Source organism: Coregonus clupeaformis, chromosome 20 (genome assembly GCF_020615455.1).
Source record: "Coregonus clupeaformis isolate EN_2021a chromosome 20, ASM2061545v1, whole genome shotgun sequence".
NCBI classification, from domain to species: Eukaryota; Metazoa; Chordata; class Actinopteri; order Salmoniformes; family Salmonidae; genus Coregonus; species Coregonus clupeaformis.
Window position 1 is genome coordinate 27,646,275 of NC_059211.1, and position 26,271 is coordinate 27,672,545.

At 46.5% G+C, this 26,271-nt stretch overlaps 1 protein-coding gene across 2 annotated transcripts in view; it reads left to right on the top strand.

Moving 5' to 3' along the window:
• The window catches only part of raver2 (ribonucleoprotein, PTB-binding 2), a 125,930-nt gene that overhangs the window by 5,235 nt on the left and 94,424 nt on the right, over nt 1–26,271 (top strand). For both annotated transcript variants that reach the window (XM_041840088.2, XM_041840089.2), the window contains exon 2: nt 18,949–19,015. In XM_041840088.2, coding sequence (XP_041696022.2) covers nt 18,949–19,015 — 67 coding nt within the window. The remainder of the gene's footprint in view (nt 1–18,948; nt 19,016–26,271) is intronic.

The following is a 26,271-nucleotide window of genomic DNA, read 5'->3' on the forward strand; positions in this document are numbered from 1 at the left end:
GGCTGTCTGTTTTAGATCTAGCTGTCTGGCTGTATGTTTTAGATCTAGCTGTCTGGCTGACTGTTGTAGATCTAGCTATCTGGCTGTCTGTTTTAGATCTAGCTGTCTGGCTGTCTGTTTTAGATCTAGCTGTCTGGCTGTATGTTTTAGATCTAGCTGTCTGGCTGTATGTTTTAGATCTAGCTGACTGTTGTAGATCTAGCTGTCTGGCTGTCTGTTTTAGATCTAGCTGTCTGGCTGTCTGTTTTAGATCTAGCTGTCTGGCTGTATGTTTTAGATCTAGCTGTCTGGCTGTCTGTTTTAGATCTAGCTGTATGGCTGACTGTTGTAGATCTAGCTGTCTGGCTGTATGTTTTAGATCTAGCTGTCTGGCTGTATGTTTTAGATCTAGCTGTCTGGCTGTCTGTTTTAGATCTAGCTGTCTGGCTGTATGTTTTAGATCTAGCTGTCTGGCTGTCTGTTTTAGATCTAGCTGTCTGGCTGACTGTTTTAGATCTAGCTGTCTGGCTGTATGTTTTAGATCTAGCTGTATGGCTGTATGTTTTAGATCTAGCTGTCTGGCTGTATGTTTTAGATCTAGCTGTCTGGCTGTCTGTTTTAGATCTAGCTGTCTGGCTGTCTGTTTTAGATCTAGCTCTCTGGCTGTCTGTTTTAGATCTAGCTGTCTGGCTGTATGTTTTAGATCTAGCTGTATGGCTGTATGTTTTAGATCTAGCTGTCTGGCTGTCTGTTTTAGATCTAGCTGTCTGGCTGTATGTTTTAGATCTAGCTGTATGGCTGTATGTTTTAGATCTAGCTGTATGGCTGTATGTTTTAGATCTAGCTGTCTGGCTGTCTGTTTTAGATCCAGCTGTCTGGCTGTATGTTTTAGATCTAGCTGTATGGCTGTCTGTTTTAGATCCAGCTGTCTGGCTGTATGTTTTAGATCTAGCTGTCTGGCTGTATGTTTTAGATCTAGCTGCCTCCTGCTGAAGGGTGGTCATTAGAACAGCATGATGCCTGGTTACACACTGTAGTGGAGCACAATCTCTATTCAGACAGTTACAAATCACTTTCACCACACGCCCACAGATCATGTGGGGGTGTTGTCCCGTGTGGCTCAGTTGGTAGAGCATGGTGCTTGTGGCCAGGGTAAAGGCTTCGATTCCCACGGGGGACCAGTATGACAAATTAATGAAAATGTATGCAGTCACTACTGTAAATCGCTCTGGATAAGAGCATCTGCTAAATGACGTAAATGTAAACAATTATTACTTTGTTATTATCAAAGCTGATTGAGAAGAAAAGACTACTGGCAACTTAAAGTGGAAATATAAGTATATTTGAAATATAAGTATATTTATTACATTCACCACAGCATATCCATCCACACAATACTACTATTCCTCTCCCTCATGTCTCTATCTGCATCTTGTTTCAATAATCCCTGAAGACAGTCAAGCCTAAACACTGTGGACAGTGAATAAACAGAGCTCTTGAGTTGTATCTGTCTTCCCAGAGGCTTGTTTCTCCCCTGCATGGTTGAGCTGTGTTTGGGCTCCACAGGACAGCAGCAGGCTAACATCAGGCAGGGCCAGAGCGTGTGGAGAGAGAGAAAGAGTGGAGTGGAGTGGAGTGAGGGAGGAGGGAGGGAGTGGAGTGGAGGGAGGGAGGGATGGGAGGGAGGGAGTGGAGGGAGGGAGTGAGAGAGAGAGAGAGAGAGAGAGAGAGAGAGAGAGAGAGAGAGAGAGAGAGAGAGAGAGAGAGAGAGAGAGAGAGAGAGAGAGAGAGAGAGAGAGAGAGAGAGAGAGAGAGAGAGAGAGAGAGAGAGAGAGAGAGAGAGAGAGAGAGAGAGAGAGAGAGAGAGAGAGAGAGAGAGAGAGAGAGAGAGAGAGAGAGAGAGAGAGAGAGAGAGAGAGAGAGAGAGAGAGAGAGAGAGAGAGAGAGGCCTGCTGCAGAGTTTCTTTCTGGATCAAGATGAGGCTTAGGTGGTGTGACACCCCAGCTTTTATTTAGGTGATTGTTAGTTCTCAAAGATGATCTTATTAAACAAATATATAGCTCCATTATCTTTTCTACATAATATATATATACTCTATATTACTGTTTGAACTTTGGCGGCCCAAAAAAACACTTAGGCGGCCCGCCCAAGACTTTTCAATGCAGAAAAAACCCTTAGTTGCCTACTGCCGCCTGCTGGTCTGTAGCAGCCTGGCCTGTGGAGTGGAGGGAGAGACAGAGTGGAAAGCGAGGCAGGAGATTGCTGCCTGCTGCTGGCCTGCTGGCCTGCTGTTATCCGGTATAGTGGAGCCGGTGGAGGAGGGAGTGGATCAAGAAGCAGCAGCCCTCTGCCTGCTGTATGCTGTCTGCTGCCTCTGTCTGCCGTGCTATCTGTTTGCCTGTCTGTCTCTGGCACTGGCTCAGAAGCTGGTATTGAGACTCCCTCCCTGGTGAGAGCAGTAGTTCTTTATATCATTGTAGTCCGATTCTGCGTTCATCCTATTTTGCAATTTTATATTTCGGAAGCTGGGACTGACCGTTGATATCGCTATAGTTCATGTACATTCTGACTGAAACACCTGGGGTACACGTGACATATTCTGACCCATTTAACCACAGATATCCTTAGACTTTGTTAACATCAGAAAACTGTATTTCCAATAATTCACAGAGCAGTTGAGGAATGGAATGACATTGTACTATGGAATGACATTGCTGCACATTTGAAAGTTATTTTTAGTTATGTAGCATGAACCATTTCATTCTGTTATCTAATATCTATGTACATTTGAGGTGGCTATTATGAGTTCTAGTGGAAATGCACTTAGAAAGAATTGCAAGGTACTAACATATCATTATAGCTTTGCCTTTGAAAGCCCATTGTAACCTCTGTGGCTGTAAGGGGGTTTTACTGGTGGCAGATATCTGTATAGCTCAGTCAGTGTGGTGGTTTCAGCTGGTGCCATGATATGTGAGGAGCCTCTGCCTTGCTGCAGCGTGGTGTGCTGCTGAGGCGGCAGTGTGCCTCTGTGCCTCCACCTGAGCCCTGAGCTCCAGGGACACACAGAGACAGGGGGAAAGATCAGACGAATTGACCGGAAAACGAACCCTGTCCTTTGGCATGCCACCTGCCTCTGCGGCCTCTCCTCTCACAGAACCATGCCTGGAGAGAAAGAGAGGAGAGAGGAGAGATGAGAGAGAGAGAGAGAGAGAGAGAGAGAGAGAGAGAGAGAGAGAGAGCTAAGGAGAGGAGTTAGTGTTTAGACTGAGACGATAAAGTCAAGGACAGAGAGAAAAACAGAGAGAGATACAGAGAGAGATACAGAGAGAAACAGAGAGGGATACAGAGAGAAACACAGAGAGAGAAACAGAGAGAGATACACAGAGAGATACACAGAGAGCAACAGAGAGAGATACAGAAACAGGGAAAATAGAGTGTGAAGAAGGGAGTGAGAGAGAGGAGGTCAGCGAGAGGGAGAGAGAGAGATTGTGTGTACATGAGCTTGTTCTTGTTCTCTCTGGGCTTTGTGGGTAATAGAACACTGCATGAACATTTCATCAGACAGACGAATAGCAGAGCGGAGAAGAGGGGGATGAGGAGGAGGAGAGGAGACAGAGTTGTTAAACCCTCATTGATGCCACAGTAGAACAAGCCTGTTAGCCCAGCCTGTCTGTGAGGTGTCCAATGAAGTGAGACTATTTAGCCTTGTCTGTGTGTGCATCTGTGTGTGTCTGTGTGTGTGTGTGTCTGTGATCTGTGCTGTGCTCTAGTGAGCCACCTGTCTTACACTCTGTTGAGGAAGTCAGGGAAAGTTCAGGGAGCGGGGCAGAGTGGAATATGGGGACACCCTCAGTAGTGGCACATTCGTGGTTCCACAAATAGGAAGAGAGAGAGCAGACTTGGTCCTTGGGACCCCAAGGGGGGCACATTTTGGTTTTTGCCCTAGCACTACACAACTGATTCAAATAATCAACTAATCATCAAGCTTTAATTATTTGAATCAGCTGTTTAGTGGGGCAGAAGGGGTGTGTGTGTGTTTAGGCTACAATAGAGAACAAGTTAAGAGCTGAAGTGTAAATGTGTGAACATCACTCCCTGTGTAATTCATTAGCCTTAGCTAATCATCTCCCTGTGTCCTGCCCAGTTCTGCTCTCCTTTGCTCTGGCCTGGACACCTCGCCTGCCTGCCTGCCTGTCTGGCCTGTGCTGGGTGTGTTCCAAATGGCACCTTATTCCCTATATAGTGCACTACCTTCGACCCAAGACCTATGAGCCCTGGTCAAAAGTAGTGCACTATAGAGGGAATAGAGTGCCATTTGGAACACAGCCTGCCCAGATGTTCACCACTCAAATTATTTCTAGGCCGATAAACTGTTTATGACTGGGATTGTGTGTAGGAGAGACAAGAAATCCTGACGTATGTCTTAATCCATATCTCTGGTTATTGTGTCCGGGAAGGGCTTTCTCCACATTTAAAGACCCATTACCGTCTGTGGACCGAGACGCATTAGGAGGAGAGAAAGAGAGAGAGAGAGACAGGGAGAGAGGTAGAGAGAGAAAGAGAGGGATAGATAGATAGAGAGAAAGAAAGAAAGAGAGACAGGAATAAATGATTCATGTACAGTGTATCTCTCTCTGAGTGGAGATGAGTTTAGACAGCTCCTCTCCATGCCTGGTAGGAGTCTGTGTCCGAAATGGCATCCTATTCCCTATATAGTGCACTACTTTTGACCAGGGCTCATATACTGTATAGTAGGGCACTGGTTAAAACAAAGTAGTACACTATGTAGGAAATAGGGTGCCATTTGGGATGCGGCCAGAGAGCGTTCTCCCTCAGTAAGAGAAACAGACAGCATATATACGTATACCCACTGTGTTTACTGCTAACTAAGTTAAGGCTGAAGCTCTCAGTGCAGGACTGTGCTGTACTGTTTAATGTCAGACCCCTGCCGGCACAGCAGGAAACAGCTAGGAGTCACTCACAACCAAGCAGAGACACACACCATGGGGACTGGAGCTGGTGGGCTGATGCTTTGGAAACAACTGGCTTTCCTCAAAAGGTTATGACGGAGCAGTGTAGAAATAGAATAGCACAGCACACGACTACTCAGCGCGGCATGACTTGGTCTGACACAGCACGCATGTTTAAAGTATGTAATGCGGTCTAAACTATCTCAGACAGTGATGTGTTCTACAGGATGTGGATGTGGGCTTCATGGAGGTTTGTCAGCAGGATAGTTCTGCTGCAGGAGGGCCCCTCTCGGCCTTCACCCTCCCTCCACCCATCACCCATCTGTGAGCAAAGAGACAAACAAGTTTGAGTAAATACAACAGCACTGTGTAATCTCACCCCAGACAGACACACAGTGAAGCACATGACAGTGCATGGGCTTAAAAGGAGAGTGAGAGTAACAGCGAGACGGAAGGAGGGAGGGAGGAGGAGGAGGAGGAGGAGGAGAGAGAAGAGGAAGGGGATGTACAGCTCTTTACCCTCCCCATCTCTTTCTCTCTCTCTCTATCTTGCTCTCTATCTCTCTCTCTAGTTCTCTCTTGTTGAAGTGCGTTGATTTCCTCTTACATCCCATAAGAGCTGCTCTGTTTTTAGATACGAGTGACCCAGCGTGGGTGGGTGTGGCCCTCTGTGATAAGAGGATGACACGTGGTGTGGGGTGGGGTGTGTGTGGCCCTCTGTGATAAGATGATGACATGTGGCGTGGGATGGGGTGGGTGGGGTGGGTGTGGCCCTCTGTTATAAGAGGATGACATGTGGCGTGGGATGGGGTGGGTGGGGTGGGTGTGGCCCTCTGTGATAAGAGGATGACACGTGGCGTGGGGTGGGGTGGGGGTGGCCCTCTGTGATAAGATGATGACATGTGGCATGGGGTGGGGTGGGTGTGGCCCTCTGTGATAAGAGGATGACATGTGGCGTGGGGTGGGGTGGGTGTGGCCCTCTGTGATAAGAGGATGACACGTGGCATGGGGTGGGGTGGGTTGGGTGGGTGTGGTGGGTGTGGCCCTCTGTGATAAGAGGATGACATGTGGCGTGGGGTGGGGTGTGTGTGGCCCTCTGTGATAAGATGATGACACGTGGTGTGGGGTGGGTGGGTGTGGCCCTCTGTGATAAGAGGATGGTATGTGGCGTGGGGTGGGTGGGGTGTGTGTGTGTGTGTGTGTTGGCGCGAAGCGGAACAACACATGCCTCTCTCTGTTATATACAGCCCATCTCCTGCCTGTGCTCTGCTCTGCACCTCCCCATGCCATGTTTTAAACTAAGTCATGTTTAAAGTTCCCCAGAGACCAGCCATACATCTTCTCTCATGCAGCAGTTCCCCAGACACCAGCCATACATCTTCTTGCAGGCAGCAGTTCCCCAGACACCAGCCATACATCTTCTCTCAGGCAGCAGTTCCCCAGACACCAGCCATACATCTTCTCTCAGGCAGCAGTTCCCCAGACACCAGCCATACATCTTCTCTCAGGCAGCAGTTCCCCAGACACCAGCCATACATCTACTCTCAGGCAGCAGTTCCCCAGAGACAAGCCATACATCTTCTCCCAGGCAGAAGTTCCCCAGAGACCAGCCATACATCTTCTCCCAGGCAGAAGTTCCCCAGACACCAGCCATACATCTTCTCTCAGGCAGCAGTTCCCCAGACACCAGCCATACATCTTCTCTCAGGCAGCAGTTCCCCAGACACCAGCCATACATCTACTCTCAGGCAGCAGTTCCCCAGAGACCAGCCATACATCTTCTCTCAGGCAGAAGTTCCCCAGAGACCAGCCATACATCTTCTCTCAGGCAGCAGTTCCCCAGACACCAGCCATACATCTTCTCCCAGGCAGAAGTTCCCCAGAGACCAGCCATACATCTTCTCGCAGGAAGCAGTTCCCCAGAAACAGGTTTTTAGAAATCTTAGCAAATGTATACAAAAAACAATCTGAAATACCTACTTTACTTACACTACCAGTCAAAAGTTTGGACACACCTACTCATTCACGGGTTTTTCTTTATTTTTACTATTTTTTACATTGTAGAATAATAGTGAAGACAACAAAACTATGAAATAACACATTTGGAATCTTTGCCTTGATGACAGCTTTGCACACTCTTGGCATTCTCTCAACCAGCTTCATGAGGTAGTCACCTGGAATGCATTTCAATTAACAGGTGTGCCTTGTTAAAAGTTAATTTGTGGAATATATTTCCTTCTTAATGCGTTTGAGCCAATCAGTTGTGTTGTGACAAGGTAGGGGTGGTATACAGAAGATAGCCCTGTTTGGTAAAAGACCAAGTCCATATTATGGCAAGAACAGCTCAAATAAGCAAAGAGAAACGACACTCCATCATTACTTTAAAACATGAAGGTCAGTCAATCCGGAACATTTCAAGAACTTTGAAAGTTTCTTCAAATGCAGTCGCAAAAACCATCAAGCACTATGATGAAACTGGCTCTCATGAGGACCGCCACAGGAAAGGAAGACCCAGAGTTACCTCTGCTGCAGAGGATAAGTTCATTAGAGGTACCAGCCTCAGAAATTGCAGCCCAAATAAATGCTTCACAAAGTTCAAGTAACAGACACATCTCAACATCAACTGTTCAGAGGAGACTGTGTGAATCAGGCCTTCATGGTCGAATTGCGGCAAAGAAACCACTACTAAAGGACACCAATAAGAAGAAGAGACTTGCTTGGGCCAAGAAACACGAGCAATGGACGTTAGACCGGTGGAGATTTGTCCTTGGTCTGGAGTCCAAATTTGAGATTTTTGGTTCCAACCGCTGTGGCTTTGTGAGACGCGGTGTGGGTGAACGGATGATCTCCACATGTGTATTTCCCACCGTAAAGCATGGAGGAGGAGGTGTTATGGTGTGGGGGTGTTTTGCTGGTGACACTGTCTGTGATTTATTTAGAATTCAAGGCACACTTAACCAGCACGGCTACCACAGCATTCTGCAGTGAGACGCTATCCCATCTGACTTGGGCTTAGGTTTTCAACAGGACAATGACCCAACACACCTCCAGGCTGTGTAAGGGCTATTTTACCAAGAAGGAGAGTGATGGAGTGCTGCATCGGCCTCCACAATCCCCCGACCTCAACCCAATTGAGATGGTTTGGGATGAGTCGGACGGCAGAGTGAAGGAAAAGCAGCCAACAAGTGCTCAGCATATGTGGGAACTCCTTCAAGACTGTTGGAAAAGCATTCCAGGTGAAGCTGATTGAGAGAATTCCAAGAGTGTGCAAAGCTGTCATCAAGGCAAAGGGTGGCTACTTTGAAGAATCTCAAATATAAAATATATTTTGATTTGTTTAACACTTATTTGGTTACTACATGATTCCATATGTGTTATTTCATAGTTTTGATGTCTTCACTATTATTCTACAATGTAGCAAATAGTAAAAATAAAGAATGAGTAGGTGTGTCCAAACTTCTGACTGGTACTGTAAGTATTCAGACCCTTTGCTATGAGACACAAAATTGAGCTCAGGTGCATCCTGTTTCCATTGATCATCCTTGAGATGTTTCTACAACTTGATTGGAGTCCACCTGTGGCACACACTTGTCTATATAAGGTCCCACAGTTGACAGTGCATGTCAGAGCAAAAACAAACCCATGAGGTCGAAGGAATTGTCCGTAGAGCTCCGAGTCTGGATTGTGTCGAGGTTCCTCTGTGGAGATGGGTATTTGGTATTTTATTAGGATCCCCATTAGCTGTTGCAAAAGCATCAGCTACTCTTCCTGGGGTCCACACAAAACATGAAACATGACATAATACAGAACATTAATAGACAAGAACAGCTCAAGGACAGAACTACATACATAAAAATAAAAAAAGGCACACATAGCCTACATATCAATACATACACACAAACTATCTACAGTTGAAGTCGGAAGTTTACATACACCTTAGCCAAATACATTTAAACTCAGTTTTTCACAATTCCTGACATTTAATCCTAGTAAAATGTCCCTGTCTTAGGTCAGTTAGGATCACCACTTTATTTTAAGAATGTGAAATGTCAGAATAATAGTAGAGAGAGTGATTTATTTCAGCTTTTATTTATTTCATCACATTCCCAGTGGGTCAGAAGTTTACATACACTCAATTAGTATTTGGTAGCATTGCCTTTAAATTGTTTAACTTGGGTCAAACGTTTCGGGTAGCCTTCCACAAGCTTCCCACAATAAGTTGGGTGAATTTTGGCCCATTCCTCCTGACTGAGCTGGTGTAACTGAGTCAGGTTTGTAGGCCTCCTTGCACGCACACGCTTTTTCAGTTCTTTCCACAAATGTTCTATAGGATTGAGGTCAGGGCTTTGTGATGGCCAATCCAATACCTTGAGCCATTTTGCCAGAACTTTGGAATTATGCTTGGGGTCATTGTCCATTTGGAAGACCATTTGCGACCAAGCTTCAACTTCCTGACTGATGTCTTGAGATGTTGCTTCAATATATCAACATCATTTTCCTTCCTCATGATGCCATCTATTTTGTGAAGTGCACCAGTCCCTCCTGCAGCAAAGCACTCCCACAGCATGATGCTGCCACCCCCGTGCTTCACAGTTGGGATGGTGTTCTTTGGCTTGCAAATACCCCCTTTTTCCTCCAAACATAACGATGGTCATTATGGCCAAACAGTTCTATTTTTGTTTAATCAGACCAGAGGACATTTCTCCAAAAAGTACGCTCTTTGTCCCCATGTGCAGTTGCAAACCGTAGTCTGGCTTTTTTATGGTGGTTTTGGAGCAGTGGCTTTTTCCTTGCTGAGTGGCCTTTCAGGTTATGTCGATATAGGACTCGTTTTACTGTGGATATACAGTGGGGGAAAAAAGTATTTAGTCAGCCACCAATTGTGCAAGTTCTCCCACTTAAAAAGATGAGAGAGGCCTGTAATTTTCATCATAGGTACACGTCAACTATGACAGACAAAATGAGATTTTTTTTCTCCAGAAAATCACATTGTAGGATTTTTAATGAATTTATTTGCAAATTATGGTGGAAAATAAGTATTTGGTCAATAACAAAAGTTTCTCAATACTTTGTTATATACCCTTTGTTGGCAATGACACAGGTCAAACATTTTCTGTAAGTCTTCACAAGGTTTTCACACACTGTTGCTGGTATTTTGGCCCATTCCTCCATGCAGATCTCCTCTAGAGCAGTGATGTTTTGGGGCTGTCGCTGGGCAACACAGACTTTCAACTCCCCTCCAAAGATTTTCTATGGGATTGAGATCTGGAGACTGGCTAGGCCACTCCAGGACCTTGAAATGCTTCTTACGAAGCCACTCCTTCGTTGCCCGGGCGGTGTGTTTGGGATCATTGTCATGCTGAAAGACCCAGCCACGTTTCATCTTCAATACCCTTGCTGATGGAAGGAGGTTTTCACTCAAAATCTCACGATACATGGCTCCATTCATTCTTTCCTTTACACGGATCAGTCGTCCTGGTCCCTTTGCAGAAAAACAGCCCCAAAGCATGATGTTTCCACCCCCATGCTTCACAGTAGGTATGGTGTTCTTTGGATGCAACTCATCATTCTTTGTCCTCCAAACACGACGAGTTGAGTTTTTACCAAAAAGTTTTATTTTGGTTTGATCTGACCATATGACATTCTCCCAATCCTCTTCTGGATCATCCAAATGCACTCTAGCAAACTTCAGACGGGCCTGGACATGTACTGGCTTAAGCAGGGGGACACGTCTGCACTGCAGGATTTGAGTCCCCTGGCGGCGTAGTGTGTTACTGAGGGTAGGCTTTGTTACTTTGGTCCCAGCTCTCTGCAGGTCATTCACTAGGTTCCCCCGTGTGGTTCTGGGATTTTTGCTCACCGTTCTTGTGATCATTTTGACCCCACGGGGTGAGATCTTGCGTGGAGCCCCAGATCGAGGGAGATTATCAGTGGTCTTGTATGTCTTCCATTTCCTAATAATTGCTCCCACAGTTGATTTCTTCAAACCAAGCTGCTTACCTATTGCAGATTCAGTCTTCCCAGCCTGGTGCAGGTCTACAATTTTGTTTCTGGTGTCCTTTGACAGCTCTTTGGTCTTGGCCATAGTGGAGTTTGGAGTGTGACTGTTTGAGGTTGTGGACAGGTGTCTTTTATACTGATAACAAGTTCAAACAGGTGCCATTAATACAGGTAACGAGTGGAGGACAGAGGAGCCTCTTAAAGAAGAAGTTACAGGTCTGTGAGAGCCAGAAATCTTGCTTGTTTGTAGGTGACCAAATACTTATTTTCCACCATAATTTGCAAATAAATTCATTAAAAATCCTACAATGTGATTTTCTGGATTTTTTTCTCTCAATTTGTCTATCATAGTTGACGTGTACCTATGATGAAAATTACAGGCCTCTCATCTTTTTAAGTGGGGGAACTTGCACAATTGGTGGCTGACTAAATACTTTTTTCCCCCACTGTAGATACTTTTCTACCTGTTTCCTCCAGCATCTTCACAAGTTCCTTTACTGTTGTTTTGGGATTGATTTGCACTTTTCGCACCAAAGTACGTTCATCTCTAGGAGACAGAACACGTCTCCTTCCTGAGCGGAATGATGGCTGCGTGGTCTCATGGTGTTTATACTTGCCTACTATTGTTTGTACAGATGAACGTGGTACCTTCAGGCGTTTGGAAATTGCTCCCAAGGATGAACCAGACTTGTGGAGGTCTACAATGTTTTTCTGAGGTCTTGGCTGATTTCTTTTGATTTTCCCATAATGTCAAACAAAGAGGCACTGAGTTTGAAGGTAGTTCTTGAAATACATCCACAGATACACCTCCAATTGACTCAAATGATGTCAATTAGCCTATCAGAAGCTTCTAAAGCCATGACATTATTTTCTGGAATTTTCCAAGCTGTTTAAAGGCACAGTCAACTTTGTGTATGTAAACGTCTGACCCACTGGAATTGTGATACAGGGAATTATAAGTGAAATAATCTGTCTGTAAACAATTGTTGGAAAAATTACTTGTGTCATGCACAAAGTAGATGTTCTAACAGACTTGCCAAAACTATAGTTTGTTAACAAGAAATGTGTGGACCTAAGTGTATGTAAACTTCCGATTTCAACTGTAGGTCAAATAGGGGTGAGGCGTTGTGCCGTGATGTGTTGCTTTATCTGTTTTTTGAAACCAGGTTTGCTGATTATTTGAGCAAAATGAGATGGAACGGAGTTCCATGCAATAATGGCTCTATATAATACTGTACGCTTTCTTGAATTTGTTCTGGATTTGGGGGCCTATGAAAAGACCCCTGTTGGCATGTCTGGTGGGGTAAGTGTGTGTGTCAGAGCTGTGTGTAAGTTGACTATGCAAACAATTTGGGATTTTCAACATATTAATATTTCTTATAAAAAGAAGAAGTGATGCAGTCAGTCTCTCCTCAACTCTTAGCCAAGAGAGACTGGCATGCATAGTATTTATATCAGCCCTCTGATTACAATGAATAGCAAGACGTGCCGCTCTCTTTTGGGCCAGCTGCAGCTTAATTAGGTCTTTCCTTGCAGCACTGGACCACACGACTGGACAGTAATCAAGATTGTCCTTCTAGAAGGGAGAACCTTCCAGAAGGACAACCATCTCTGTAGCACTCCACCAATCAAGCCTTTATGGAAGCGGAAGCCACTCCTCAGTTAAAGGCACATGACAGCCTGCTTGGAGTTTGCCAAAAGGCACCTAATAACTCTCAGACCATGAGAAACAAGATTCTCTGGTCTGATGAAACCAAGATTGAACTCTTTGGCCTGAATGCCAAGTGTCACGTCTGGAGGAAACCTGGCACCATCCCTACGGTGAAGCATGGTGGTGGCAGCATCATGCTGTGGGGATGTTTTTCAGCGACAGGGACTGGGAAACTAGTCAGGATTGAGGCAAAGCCATAAGACTCCTGAACAGCTAATGAAATGGCTACCCGGACTATTTGCATTGTTTGATTTGATTTGGTTTGAAAGATGAACAGTGAGATCCTTGATGAAAACCTGCTCCAGAGCGCTCAGGACCTCAGACTGGGGCGAAGGTTCACCTTCCAACAGGACAACGACCCTAATCACACAGCCAAGACAACGCAGGAGTGGCTTCGGGACAAGTCTCTGAATGAGTGGAGGACAGAGCGGCCCAGCCAGAGCCCGGACTTGAACCCGATCGAACATCTCTGGAGAGACCTGAAAATAGCTGTGCAGCAACGCTCCCCATCCAACTTGCCGGAGCTTGAGAGGATCTGCAGAGAAGAATGGGAGAAACTCCCCAAATACAGCTTGGTACACAAAGTACTGAGTATAGTCCCCTGTAGCTCAGTTAGTAGAGCATGGCGCTTGCAACGCCAGGGTTGTGGGTTCGTTTCCCACGGGGGGCCAGTATGAAAATGTATGCACTCACTAACTGTAAGTCGCTCTGGATAAGAGCGTCTGCTAAATGACTAAAATGTAAATGTAAAGGGTCTGAATACTTATGTAAATGTGATTCTTCCAGGGTTTTTTAAAAATACATTTGCTAAACCTGTTTTTGCTTTTCATAATGAGGGGAAAAAAATCAATTTAATCAATTTTAGAATAAGGCTGTAACCTAACAAAATGTTGAAAAAGTGAAGGAATACTTTCCGAAGGCACTGTATCTGTCACGAGTTACAAAGCCAGAACCCAGAAGCAGACCAGGACAAGGTAAGTTGAAACGAAGGTGAGTGTTTATTTACAAATTCAAGAGTGATGCTGAATAATCCAGGGAACAGAGCGGGCGGCGTTGATTGGTTGTTAGGGGTGCAGTGGTTGATCCAATCATGGCTCGGCAGCCGCCGACCACCAGGCAGAGGTTGGATGAAGGTTCCGGACGAGTGATGTTCATGGCTAACGATCCGGCAGGGAATGGATGTTAGGCCAGAGCCTAAGAAGGGTGATGATCAGGACCAGGTGTGCAGATTGCTGATGGGATGCAGGTGCGGAAATCAAGAGAGCTCCCCGGAGCGTTCCAGAACCCTCGGGAAACTGGAGATCACGAGCAGAAAAACTAGTCCACAGACAGGACCCGACTCAGACTGCCGGGATCGTTACAGTACCCCCCCTCCGACGAACGCCACCGGGCGGACTCCCCGGAGCGCCAGGATGGAGGCGGTAGAAGTCACGGATGAGATCAGCATCTAGGATCTGTCGCCGCGGAATCCAACTCCTCTCTTCAGGACCATACCCCTCCCAGTCCACGAGATACTGGAAACCCCGGCCCCGCCGTCTGGAATCCATGATGCGTCGCACCGTGTAGGCAGGACCACCTCCGATCATCCGAGGAGGAGGAGGAGGAGGCGGAGGAGGCAACAGAGGACTGAGGAAAACAGGCTTGAGGCAGGAGACATGAAAGGTGGGATGGACTCTGAGCGTCCTCGGGAGTTTGAGTCGAACTGCCACCGGATTGATCACCTTCTCCACCACAAACGGACCAATGAACTTCGGTAACAACTTCCTAGACTCAGTCCGTAAAGGAAGATCCCGTGTGGCCAACCAGACCCTATCTCCGATGGTATAGGTGGGAGCGGGGATCCGGCGACGATTCGCCTGGAGCTGATACCGGTCCGAAACTCTAAGGAGTGCCTTTCTGGCCCGATGCCAGGTCCGGTGGCAACGACGAATATGGGCCTGAACAGAAGGCACTGAGAGCTCCTTCTCCTGAGAAGGGAACAAGGGAGGTTGGTAGCCATACAGGCACTGGAAGGGAGACATCCCAGTGGCAGATGTAGGGAGAGTATTGTGGGCATACTCAACCCAAGGCAACTGAGAGACCCAGGAGGTGGGGTTGGAAGAGGCCAGGCAGCGTAGCGTGGATTCCATCTTCTGGTTGGCTCTCTCCGCCTGACCATTAGATTGGGGGTGAAAACCAGATGTGAGACTGACTGTAGCTCCAATGGCCAAACAGAAGGACTTCCAGACAGCAGAGGTAAACTGAGGGCCACGGTCGGAAACGATATCACTGGGCAAACCGTGGACCCTGAAAACCTCCCTAACCAGGATCTCGGACGTCTCCGAGGCAGAGGGAAGCTTGGCAATTGGCACAAAGTGGGCGAACTTGCTGAATCTGTCCACGATAGTCAGAACGACCGTGTTCCCCTCAGAAGCGGGCAACCCAGTGACAAAGTCCAGGGCCAGATGCGACCATGGTCGCCGGGGAATAGGAAGGGGGTGAAGTAGTCCAGAGCTGGGCCGATTGGTACTCTTATTCTGCGCACACACTGGACAGGCAGCAACATAACCCCGAGTATCCTCGGCCATGGCAGGCCACCAAAACGTCTGCGAAGAAACGCCATCGTCCGAGCCACGCCAGGGTGACAAGCCATCTTGCTGGCGTGGGACCATTTGAGGACCGCAGGACGAACCGACTCAGGCACAAACAACCGACCGGGTGGACCGTTACCGGGACCGGGCTGCGTCCGAAGGGCCGCCATCACCTCCTCCTCAATCTTCCACCTAACAGCTCCCACGACGCAGTTCCGGGGGAGAATTGTCTCGGTCTTGGCCCCACTCTCCTCCGTCTTGGAGAACATCCGAGACAAGGCGTCCGCCTTGCCGTTCTTAGATCCAGGTCGGAACGTCAGGGAAAAATTGAATCGTCCGAAAAACAACGACCACCTGGCCTGACGGGAGTTGAGACGTCTAGCCGATTGCACGTAAGCAAGATTCTTGTGGTCAGTCCAGACAATAAACGGTTGCTCCGCCCCCTCCAACCAGTGGCGCCACTCCTCCAAGGCAAAGTTTCACCGCGAGCAGCTCCCGGTTACCCACATCGTAATTCCTCTCCGCAGGCGAAAGGCGACGAGAGTAGTAGGCGCAGGGATGGAGTTTACTGTCCGTGGAGCATCGCTGCGACAGGATGGCGCCAACTCCCACATCAGACGCGTCCCACTTCAACGACGAACTGACGGGCCGTGTCCGGTTGAGAGAGAATCGGTGCGTTGGTGAATCGCCTCTTCAAATCCAGAAACGCTCGATCCGCCTCCGGATTCCACTTGAAGCTCCTGATACTGGAAGTCAAGGCAGTTAACGGAGCGGCCACACGGCTGTAATCCCGGATGAATCTGCGGTAGAAATTCGCAAACCCCAAAAATCTCTGGAGCTGCAATCTCGTACCGGGCTGGGCCCATTCCAGAACCGCTCTAACCTTCTCCTGGTCCATCCTAATCTCTCCCCTGGAGATGATGTACCCGAGAAAGGATGTCGTGTGGGCGTGAAACTCGCACTTCTCGGCCTTCACGAACAGGCGATTCTCCAACAATCGCTGCAGAACCTGCCGGACATGCTGGACGTGGTCGGAAGGTTCCTTCGAGAAGATCAGAATGTCATCCAGATAAACAAACACAAAGAGACCGATCATATCTCTCAGGACGTCGTTCACCATACTCTGGAATACCGCTGGAGCATTGGTCAGTCCAAACGGCATCACCTGATACTCGAGTGACCCATCGGTGTATTGAAACCCGTCAACCACTCGTCTCCCTCTCTGATCCGGACCATGTGATACGCATTGCGTAGGTCTAGCTTGGTGAACACCGTAGCACCCTGTAAGGAGTCGAAGGCAGAACTCATCAAGGGCAGGGGATACTTGTTCTTGACCGTGATGTCATTCAACCCCCGATAATCAATACACGGTCGAAGAGAGCCATCCTTCTTACCCACAAAGAAGAATCCTGCCCCCAGGGGTGATGACGAGGGACGAACGAGACCAGCAGCTAGGGACTCCTTGATGTAGGTCTCCAAAGCCTCACGTTCAGGGCGGGAGATGCTGTATAACCTTCCCTTGGGGTAGACCGCTCCAGGGAACAGGTTGATGGCACAATCATATGGTCGGTGGGGAGGGAGTGACAGAGCCTTCTGCTTACTGAACACTTCCCCCAAATCGTGATATGTCTCGGGAACCAGGGACAAATCTGGGGGTTTAGCCTCAATCACCTGACTGGGAACCGAATGGGGACAGGCAGTCTTGAGACAGTTAGCATGACAATCCAGGCTCCAACTCGTTACCTTGCCCGTCACCCAATCGAACGTGGGATTGTGTTCCTTCAGCCAGGGGTATCCAAGGACCAGAGGAACATGGGAAGACGGCAGAATGAAGAATGAAATCATCTCCGAATGATTCCCGACAACAGCATCTTAACCGGTTCAGTCCTCATCGTGATACGTGCCAGACTACTGCCGTTCAGAGTGGTCGCTTCAATGGCTTCCGGCAATTGCTCCTTGGAAAGCCCCAGCTGTTCCACCAACTCGGCATCAAGAAAGCTTCCATCGGCACCTGAATCGATAAAAGCGTTAATCGCTAAGCTCTGATTCCTGTTCACAAGGGTAGCCGGAAAACGGGGTCTGACAGAGGTATTGAGAGGTCGAAACTGGCTCGCTAAAAGTCCTCCCAACTTTAGCGAGCCGCGCAGTTTGACGACCGCCGGGAACAGGTGGCGAGGTAATGTCCCGAACCACCACAGTAGAGGCAACAGTTAGTCCTACGTCTGAGTTGGCGTTCCTCCTTGGTTAACCCGTGCCGCCCTACTTGCATTGGTTCCGAATCGGGAGACAGGACCTCTCCACTAATCCTGTGTGGTGGACGATGATCGACGTATTCTGGTCCAATCCCCGACCCGACTGGAACCTGAGAAGCTGATCGATTGGACGGACCCCATTGCTTCTCCCTCCTTCGCTCTCGGACTCGATTATCCACCCGAATAGACAAGGCTACCAAGCTGTCCAGGTCACTAGGCTCCGGATAGGAGATCAACTCATCCTTGAGCTGCTCCGACAGACCCTGGTAAAAGGCCGCTTGCAGAGACTCCTCATTCCACCCACTCTCCACAGCCAACGTCTTGAACTCGATCACGAAGTCGGCCACGCTGCGAGTTCCTTGGTGAAGCGAAAACAGGCGCCTAGCTGCGTCCCTCCCTCGGACGGAATGGTCGAAAAGCTTCCTCATCTCGGCCGTGAACCCCTGGTATGAAGCCATGCAGGGGTCTTGTCGTTCCCAAACGGCTGAAGCCCACTCCAGCGCTCGACCACGCAGCAACTCAATCACAAAGGCTATCCTAGCCTTGTCTGTGGCATAAGAGTAGGGCTGTAGATCGAACACTAACCCACACTGCATAAGGAAAGAACGGCATCTTCCCAGCTCCCCCTCATATTTATCCGGCGTCGGAACCTTGGGCTCACGGAAGGACACCGCTCCAGACGCGGCAGGCGAGATGGGTGAAACCGGTAGTGGATCCTCCACCGGAAATTTGCGCTGGTTCTGGACCTCCGTCAGACCGGTAGAAAGGTTCCGAACTGCCAACGCGATCTCCTGTAGCTCCGTGCTATGATGGCCCAACATCTTCTCCTGATGGGTAATGGCATGGCGAACAGAGTCCAGGTCCGCTGGGTTCATTACTGGCCGGATCGTTCTGTCACGAGTTACAAAGCCAGAACCCAGAAGCAGACCAGGACAAGGTAAGTTGAAACGAAGGTGAGTGTTTATTTACAAATTCAAGAGTGATGCTGAATAATCCAGGGAACAGAGCGGGCGGCGTTGATTGGTTGTTAGGGGTGCAGTGGTTGATCCAATCATGGCTCGGCAGCCGCCGACCACCAGGCAGAGGTTGGATGAAGGTTCCGGACGAGTGATGTTCATGGCTAACGATCCGGCAGGGAATGGATGTTAGGCCAGAGCCTAAGAAGGGTGATGATCAGGACCAGGTGTGCAGATTGCTGATGGGATGCAGGTGCGGAAATCAAGAGAGCTCCCCGGAGCGTTCCAGAACCCTCGGGAAACTGGAGATCACGAGCAGAAAAACTAGTCCACAGACAGGACCCGACTCAGACTGCCGGGATCGTTACAGTATCTGGAGAAAAAAAAACTAAACTGTCAAACCGTTGTTTCAAAGAATCCTGATTTTTCCATGTCTAAACTCTCTCTCTCTCTATCTCTCTCTCTCTCTCTCTCTCTTTCTCTCTTTCTCCCTCTCTCTCTCTCTGCAGGAGGTCCATGACATTCTGAGAGAATACGAGCTCAAGTATTGCTTTGTGGACCGCAACAAAGGGACAGGTAAACCAAACCACCCTCCATTTCTCCACACCATTTTGTTCAGTTCACAGAACAACCCCACCATGTTTATCCAGTCCCTTTCTCTTTTCCTGGTTAGAGGGAATGGCTATATTTAGAGGAGAGGGAGAGCCAAACTCAAACACCTTTTCAAACACGGATCTGCAAACAGCTGAGATGTCAGGGGTGAAGGGGGGGTGGGATGGGGACCAAAGGTTAATGCTGTTTAATTGCTGATGAGAGCTTAATGAGAAACGGCCTTGACCACGGTGTGTGTGATGAGAAACGGCCTTATCCACGGCTCATGTCACACTGTTAATTAGTCCAACAGACCGCTGTGTCAAGGTAGAATAGGTTCTGACGTACCAGTAGAAGTATATAAAGAATGTCGGAGACTCTTTTTGTATTTTTCCAAACTGTATTTAATTGTCTTAATACGGATCCCTTGGTGATATTTTGACAGCTGCGCTTTCCTTCTCTCTCTCTCTCTCCACATCAATAGATTTACACGCTTTGAATAGCCTAGCTCTTTTAGAGAAGGTAGCTAGTTGCAGAACTTAATGCGTCAGTCTCAGTGGAATTCTTATGATCGCCGTTTTGAATGAAAAGACACAGACTATTTCGAATCAAATCTCATTTAAATTGAGGGAGCTTCAAAGAGATTGCCAGTCATAGGACGGAAGAGAGAGCTCGAGTGGGTTTTCTATCTATCTTGAGATATTCATGTTATAATACCATACCACAGCAGCACGGTAGTCAATCTATTATCTGGTGTTATCTCTGAGGCCAGGACCAGTATTGTCAAGATCAGTCATCTTTGACTTCAGACACAGCGAGTCGATCACAGAAAAGATCTGACAGCATTTTAACTTTGTCATCAATCTTTTAGATAGTTTCCCTCCTCCTACACACGTGCAGGCTGTCTCACACCCTCACACGCTCATGTTCGTACCGCACACACTTTGTCTATCACAGAGGGAATCTGTGAGTAGTGTGTTCTCTGTGTCCCAGGCTAGCTGACTGAGCAGTAGGCACACCACAGGGCATGTGAGAGGGAGGCATGTAACTCCAAGCCTGATTAGCAGGTGTTACACTGAAACCTTTCCCCATGTCAATCACCGTCTCCCTAACCACCACAACCTTTCACCACCTGCCACTATGCTCTGAATTACCGGTAATCAAGGATTATTTTACGAGTCGTCCCAATAATCGTCTGTCACCTCAGATCATGGATGGAGAAATGAGAGCATCTTCAACGAGGAGCAAGCAAGGTATGTTAAGCTAGCTAGCTAGTTAAGTACACATGCATTAGGTATGTTAAGCTAGCTAGTTAAGTATACAATGCATTAGGTATGTTAAGCTAGCTAGCTAGTTAAGTACACAATGCATTAGGTATGTTAAGCTAGCTAGCTAGTTAAGTACACAATGCATTAGGTATGTTAAGATAGCAAGCTAGTTAAGTACACAATGCATTAGGTATGGTAAGCTAGCTAGTTAAGTACACAATGCATTAGCTAGACTTTATAAACTATCAGACCTTCACTACCTGCTTCTTGGTATTGTTCAAGGCAGGCTACAGCCAGTGTTGTTGGAGTGACAGTACTAATACTATTGAATACAAGTTTGAAGACAAGCTGCTATAGCTAACATTAGCCTAAATGTTTCACTGACTATTTCACCAGCGATGGCATTTATCGTCCCTGTATCCCACAAAACAAGCTAGGTAGCTAACTAGTTAATTGTAATTGAGAGAGAGAGAGAGAGAGAGAGAGAGAGAGAGAGAGAGAGAGAGAGAGAGAGAGAGAGAGAGAGAGAGAGAGAGAGAGAGAGAGAGAGAGAGAGAGAGAGAGAGAGAGAGAGAGAGAGAGAGAGAGAGAGAGAGAGAGAGAGAGAGAGAGAGAGAGAGAGAGAGAGAGAGAGAGAGAGAGAGAGAGGTTTGAAGAGGAAGAGAGACCCTTCTGTGTGTGTGTTTTCAAAAAATGTGGGCCTCCATGAAAATGTACTTTATTGTGGACCCAAATAAAAAAGACTGATAAAGCACTGAAACATGTTTTTTCCCTCAGGGTAAGATGGTGAAGGGAGTGGCCAGGCTCATGCATCTGGTGGCCAGTGCTGGATCCAAGGGGGTCGTCATCATTTATTTTATTTATTTTTTATTTCACCTTTATTTAACCAGGTAAACCAGTTGAGAACAAGTTCTCATTTACAACTGCGACCTGGCCAAGATAAAGCAAAGCAGTGCGATAAAAACAACAACACAGAGTTACATATGGGGTAAAACAAAACAAAGTCAAAAATACAACAGAAATACATATATATACAGTGTGTGCAAATGTAGCAAGTTATGGAGGTAAGGCAAGAAATAGGCTATAGTGCAAAATAATTACAATTAGTATTAACACTGGAATGATAGATGTGCAAGAGATGATGTGCAAATAGAGATACTGGGGTACAAATTTGCAAAATAAATAACAATATAGGGATGAGGTAGTTGGGCGGGCTAATTTCAGATGGGCTGTGTACAGGTGCAGTGATCGGTAAGGTGCTCTGACAACTGATGCTTAAAGTTAGTGAGGGAGATAAGTGTCTCCAGCTTCAGAGATTTTTGCAATTTGTTCCAGTCATTGGCAGCATAGAACTGGAAGGAATTGCGGCCAAAGGAGGTGTTGGCTTTGGGGATGACCAGTGAGATATACCTGCTGGAGCGCATACTACGGGTGGGTGTTGCTATGGTGACCAATGAGCTAAGATAAGGCGGGGATTTGCCTAGCAGTGATTTATAGATGGCCTGGAGCCAGTGGGTTTGGCGACGAATATGTAGTGAGGACCAGCCAACAAGAGCGTACAGGTCACAGTGGTGGGTATTATATGGGGCTTTGGAGACAAAACGGATGGCACTGTGATAGACTACATCCAATTTGCTGAGTAGAGTGTTGGAGGCTATTTTGTAAATGACATCGCCGAAGTCAAGGATCGGTAGGATAGTCAGTTTTACGAGGGCATGTTTGGCAGCATGAGTGAAGGAGGCTTTGTTGCGAAATAGGAAACCCGATTCTAGATTTAACTTTGGATTGGAGATTCTTAATGTGAGTCTGGAAGGAGAGTTTACAGTCTAACCAGACACCTAGATATTTGTAGTTGTCCACATACTCTAGGTCAGACCCGTCGAGAGTAGTGATTCTAGTCGGGTGGGCGGGTGCAAGCAGCGTTCGGTTGAAGAGCATGCATTTCGTTTTACTAGTGTTTAAGAGCAGTTGGAGGCTACTGAAGGAGTGTTGTATGGCATTGAAGCTCGTTTGGAGGTTTGTTAACACAGTGTCCAATGAAGGGCCAGATGTATACAAAATGGTGTCGTCTGCGTAGAGGTGGATCTGAGAGTCACCAGCAGCAAGAGCGACGTCATTGATATACACAGAGAAAAGAGTCGGCCCAAGAATTGAACCCTGTGGCACCCCCATAGAGACTGCCATAGGTCCAGACAACAGGCGCTCCGATTTGACACATTGAACTCTATCTGAGAAGTAGTTGGTGAACCAGGCGAGGCAGTCATTTGAGAAACCAAGGCTATTTAGTCTGCCAATAAGAATGCGGTGGTTGACAGAGTCGAAAGCCTTGGCCAGGTCAATGAAAACGGCTGCACAGTACTGTCTATTATCGATCACGGTTATAATATCGTTTAGGACCTTGAGCGTGGCTGAAGTGCACCCATGACCAGCTCGAAACCGGATTGCATAGCGGAGAAGGTACGGTGGGATTCGAAATGGTCGGTGATCTGTTTGTTGACTTGGCTTTCAAAAACTTTTGAAAGGCAGGGCAGGATGGATTTGGGTCTGTAACAGTTTGGATCTAGAGTGTCACCCCCTTTGAAGAGGGGGATGACGGCAGCTTTCCAATCTCTGGGGATCTCAGACGTTACGAAAGAGAGGTTGAACAGGCTAGTAATAGGGGTTGCGACAATTTCGGCGGCTAGTTTTAGAAAGAAAGGGTCCAGATTGTCTAGCCCAGAAGATTTGTAGGGGTCCAGATTTTGCAGCTCTTTCAGAACATCAGCTGTCTGGATTTGTGTGAAGGAGAAGCGGGGGGGGGCATGGGCAAGTTGCAGCGGAGGGTGCAGAGCTGGTGGCCAGGGTAGTGGTAGCCAGGTGGAAAGCATGGCCAGCCGTAGCAAAATGCTTGTTGAAATTCTCGATTATTGTAGATTTATCGGTGGTGATAGTGTTTCCTAGCCTCAGTGCAGTGGGCAGCTGGGAGGAAGTGCTCTTATTATCATGGAGCACTCAGCTAAGGTAAGAATGATGACCTAGTAGTTTGTGTGTGTTAGAGATCTCTTTTTGTTTGTCTGTCAGAGAGAGAGTCAATAGTCATGACTCTCAATATGAATCCTTAATATCAATATGAATTAAATACATATTGCCCACTGCCATCCGGGCCTTCAACAACACCAGTTAGCAGTCAACACACGACACTACCCAGTCACTTTATTGGCTTTTGCACACTAGTACTGTACTATTTTACTAGCTTCTCTACAGTTATATTTATGTTTTGTGTGATTGTCTTGTAGTGCTGTATTGTATTTACTTTACCTGTATGACAAACTAATTTCATCTCATCTCTCAGCAGATGAGATTGTTCCTCCTGGCCATGGAGATGTTGACAACTCGTTCCAGTAGCCGTTCCTGCAAGCTGAATTTCAATTATATCAATCTTTGTCACTCAGTGTTGGATATAGTCAAATCAAACAGATCTTTCTTTAATGTATTCTTTTAAGGATTGGTTGTTGATGGTTCCTAATCGCACTGAAATTTACATTATTTTGGCTCAATGCAAATATATATATATATATATATATATATATATATATATATATATATATATATATATATATATACAGTGGGGGAAAAAAAGTATTTAGTCAGCCACCAATTGTGCAAGTTCTCCCACTTAAAAAGATGAGAGAGGCCTGTAATTTTCATCATAGGTACACGTCAACTATAATCCAGAAAATCACATTGTAGGATTTTTTATGAATTTATTTGCAAATTATGATGGAAAATAAGTATTTGGTCAATAACAAAAGTATGTATTTGACTGATTCATCAGATCTGCAACCATATAGAAACTTGACGTAATTTAGGGCATATCAGTGCGTGCGTGCGTGCATGTGCATGTGTGCCTTCATTCATGCATTCAGACAGTCAAACACTCCGTAAGAGTGTTTGACTGTCTGCCGGAGTGTGTCTCTGAAAACGTGTTTGGCTATGCCTCTCTGCATGTGTGTGTGTGTGTTACTCTCTCTCTCTCAGTAAGGATTTCCGTTCTCAGTAGTCTCTTTAGGGAATGAGGGTATTTCTCCCTCTTCATCCCCTGTGTAAACTTTACTCTGCTCTCGCTTCAGTGCAAATTAGAGCTGGGCTTTTGCAGAGAGGACTCCTTAAAGGCATAATCCACCCCAAACCACTAATTCCCATGATTAACAGTGTTAAAGTGTTAAATAACACTAATATGTGAAAACAATATGTTTTTTGAACAAATGTTTCATTTTGTTGTTATAACAAGGTTGGTAGCAACGTGAAAATTGTTGTCGAAATCTGTTGCAGCTCAAGTCGACTACAAAATTCTCTCTCATGAGAGCCAGTTTCTTGGTGTCCACATCACCAACAAACTATCATGGCCCAAACACACCAAGACAGTCGTGAAGAGGGCACGACAAAGCCTATTCCCCCTCAGGAGACTGAAAAGATTTGGCATGGGTCCTCAGATCCTCAAAAAGTTATACAGCTGCACCATCGATAGCATCCTGACTGGTTGCATCACCGCCTGGTATGGCAACTGCTCGGCCTCTGACCGCAAGGCACTACAGAGGGTAGTGCGTACGGCCCAGTACATCACTGGGGCCAAGCTTCCTGCCATCCAGGACCTCTATACCAGGCGGTGTCAGAGGAAGGCCCTAAAAATTGTCAAAGACTCCAGCCACCCTAGTCATAGACTGTTCTCTCTGCTACCGCACGGCAACCGGTACCGGAGTGCCAAGTCTAGGTCCAAAAGGCTTCTTAACAGCTTCCACCCCCAAGCCATAAGACTCCTGAACAGCTAATCATGGCTACCTGGACTATTGCATTTTATTTTACACACTGATAGAACATAGGCTTTTACCAAATTGCTAGGAGTTTCATGATTTTTATTTCTGGGGGTGGATTATCCCTTTAAGACCACCTCGTTTCGGTGTTAAATTAACAATTACCATCTGTCATTATCAATAGATTATATATACAATAGATGACTGACGGGGCACTGTTTTGAAGCCACTGCGTCTCCATCTTGGCACTCCCCCACCATTGTGAAAAATATTTTGGAAACTATAGAAATGCATTTATTCATGTTTACATTTGTTGTGCCATGTTTATTCTATTACAGAAGCCTTAATGCATACTTTTACATTATCATATGTGAGCTAAACATATATATCTGTAATGATATATGGAAACATTTTTAGAACGTACTTATGTTACTGTCCCCACTACAACAACAAAAATACTTAAATACATGTAATTTTGTCCTTGAAACAGCAACCCAGGGTTTATATACACTACCAGTCAAAAGTTTGGACACACCTACTCATTCAAGGGTTTTTCTTTATTTTTACATTGGAGAATAATAGTGAAGACATCAAAACAATGAAATAACACATACGGAGTCATGTAGTAACCAAAATAGATTTTATATTTGAGATTCTTCAAATAGCCACCCTTTGCCTTGATGACAGCTTTGCACACTCTTGGCATTCTCTCAACCAGCTTCATGAGGTAGTCACCTGGAATGCATTTCAATTAACAGGTGTGCCTTCTTAAAAGTTAATTTGTGGAATTTCTTTCCTTCTTACTGCATTTGAGCCAATCAGTTGTGTTGTGACAAGGTATGGGGGGTATGCAGAAGATAGCCCTATTTGGTAAAAGACCAAGTCCATATTATGGCAAGAACAGCTCAAATAAGCAAAGAGAAACGACAGTTCATCATTACTTTAAGACATGTCAATCCGGAACATTTCAAGAACTTAGAAAGTTTCTTCAAGTGCAGTCGCAAAAAAACATAAAGCGCTATGATGGAACTGGCTCTCATGAGGACCACCATAGGAATGGAAGACCCAGAGTTACCTCTGCTGCAGAGGATAAGTTCATTAGAGTTACCAGCCTCAGAAATTGCAGCCCAAATAAATGCTTCACAGAGTTCAAGTAACAGACACATCTCAACATCAACTGTTC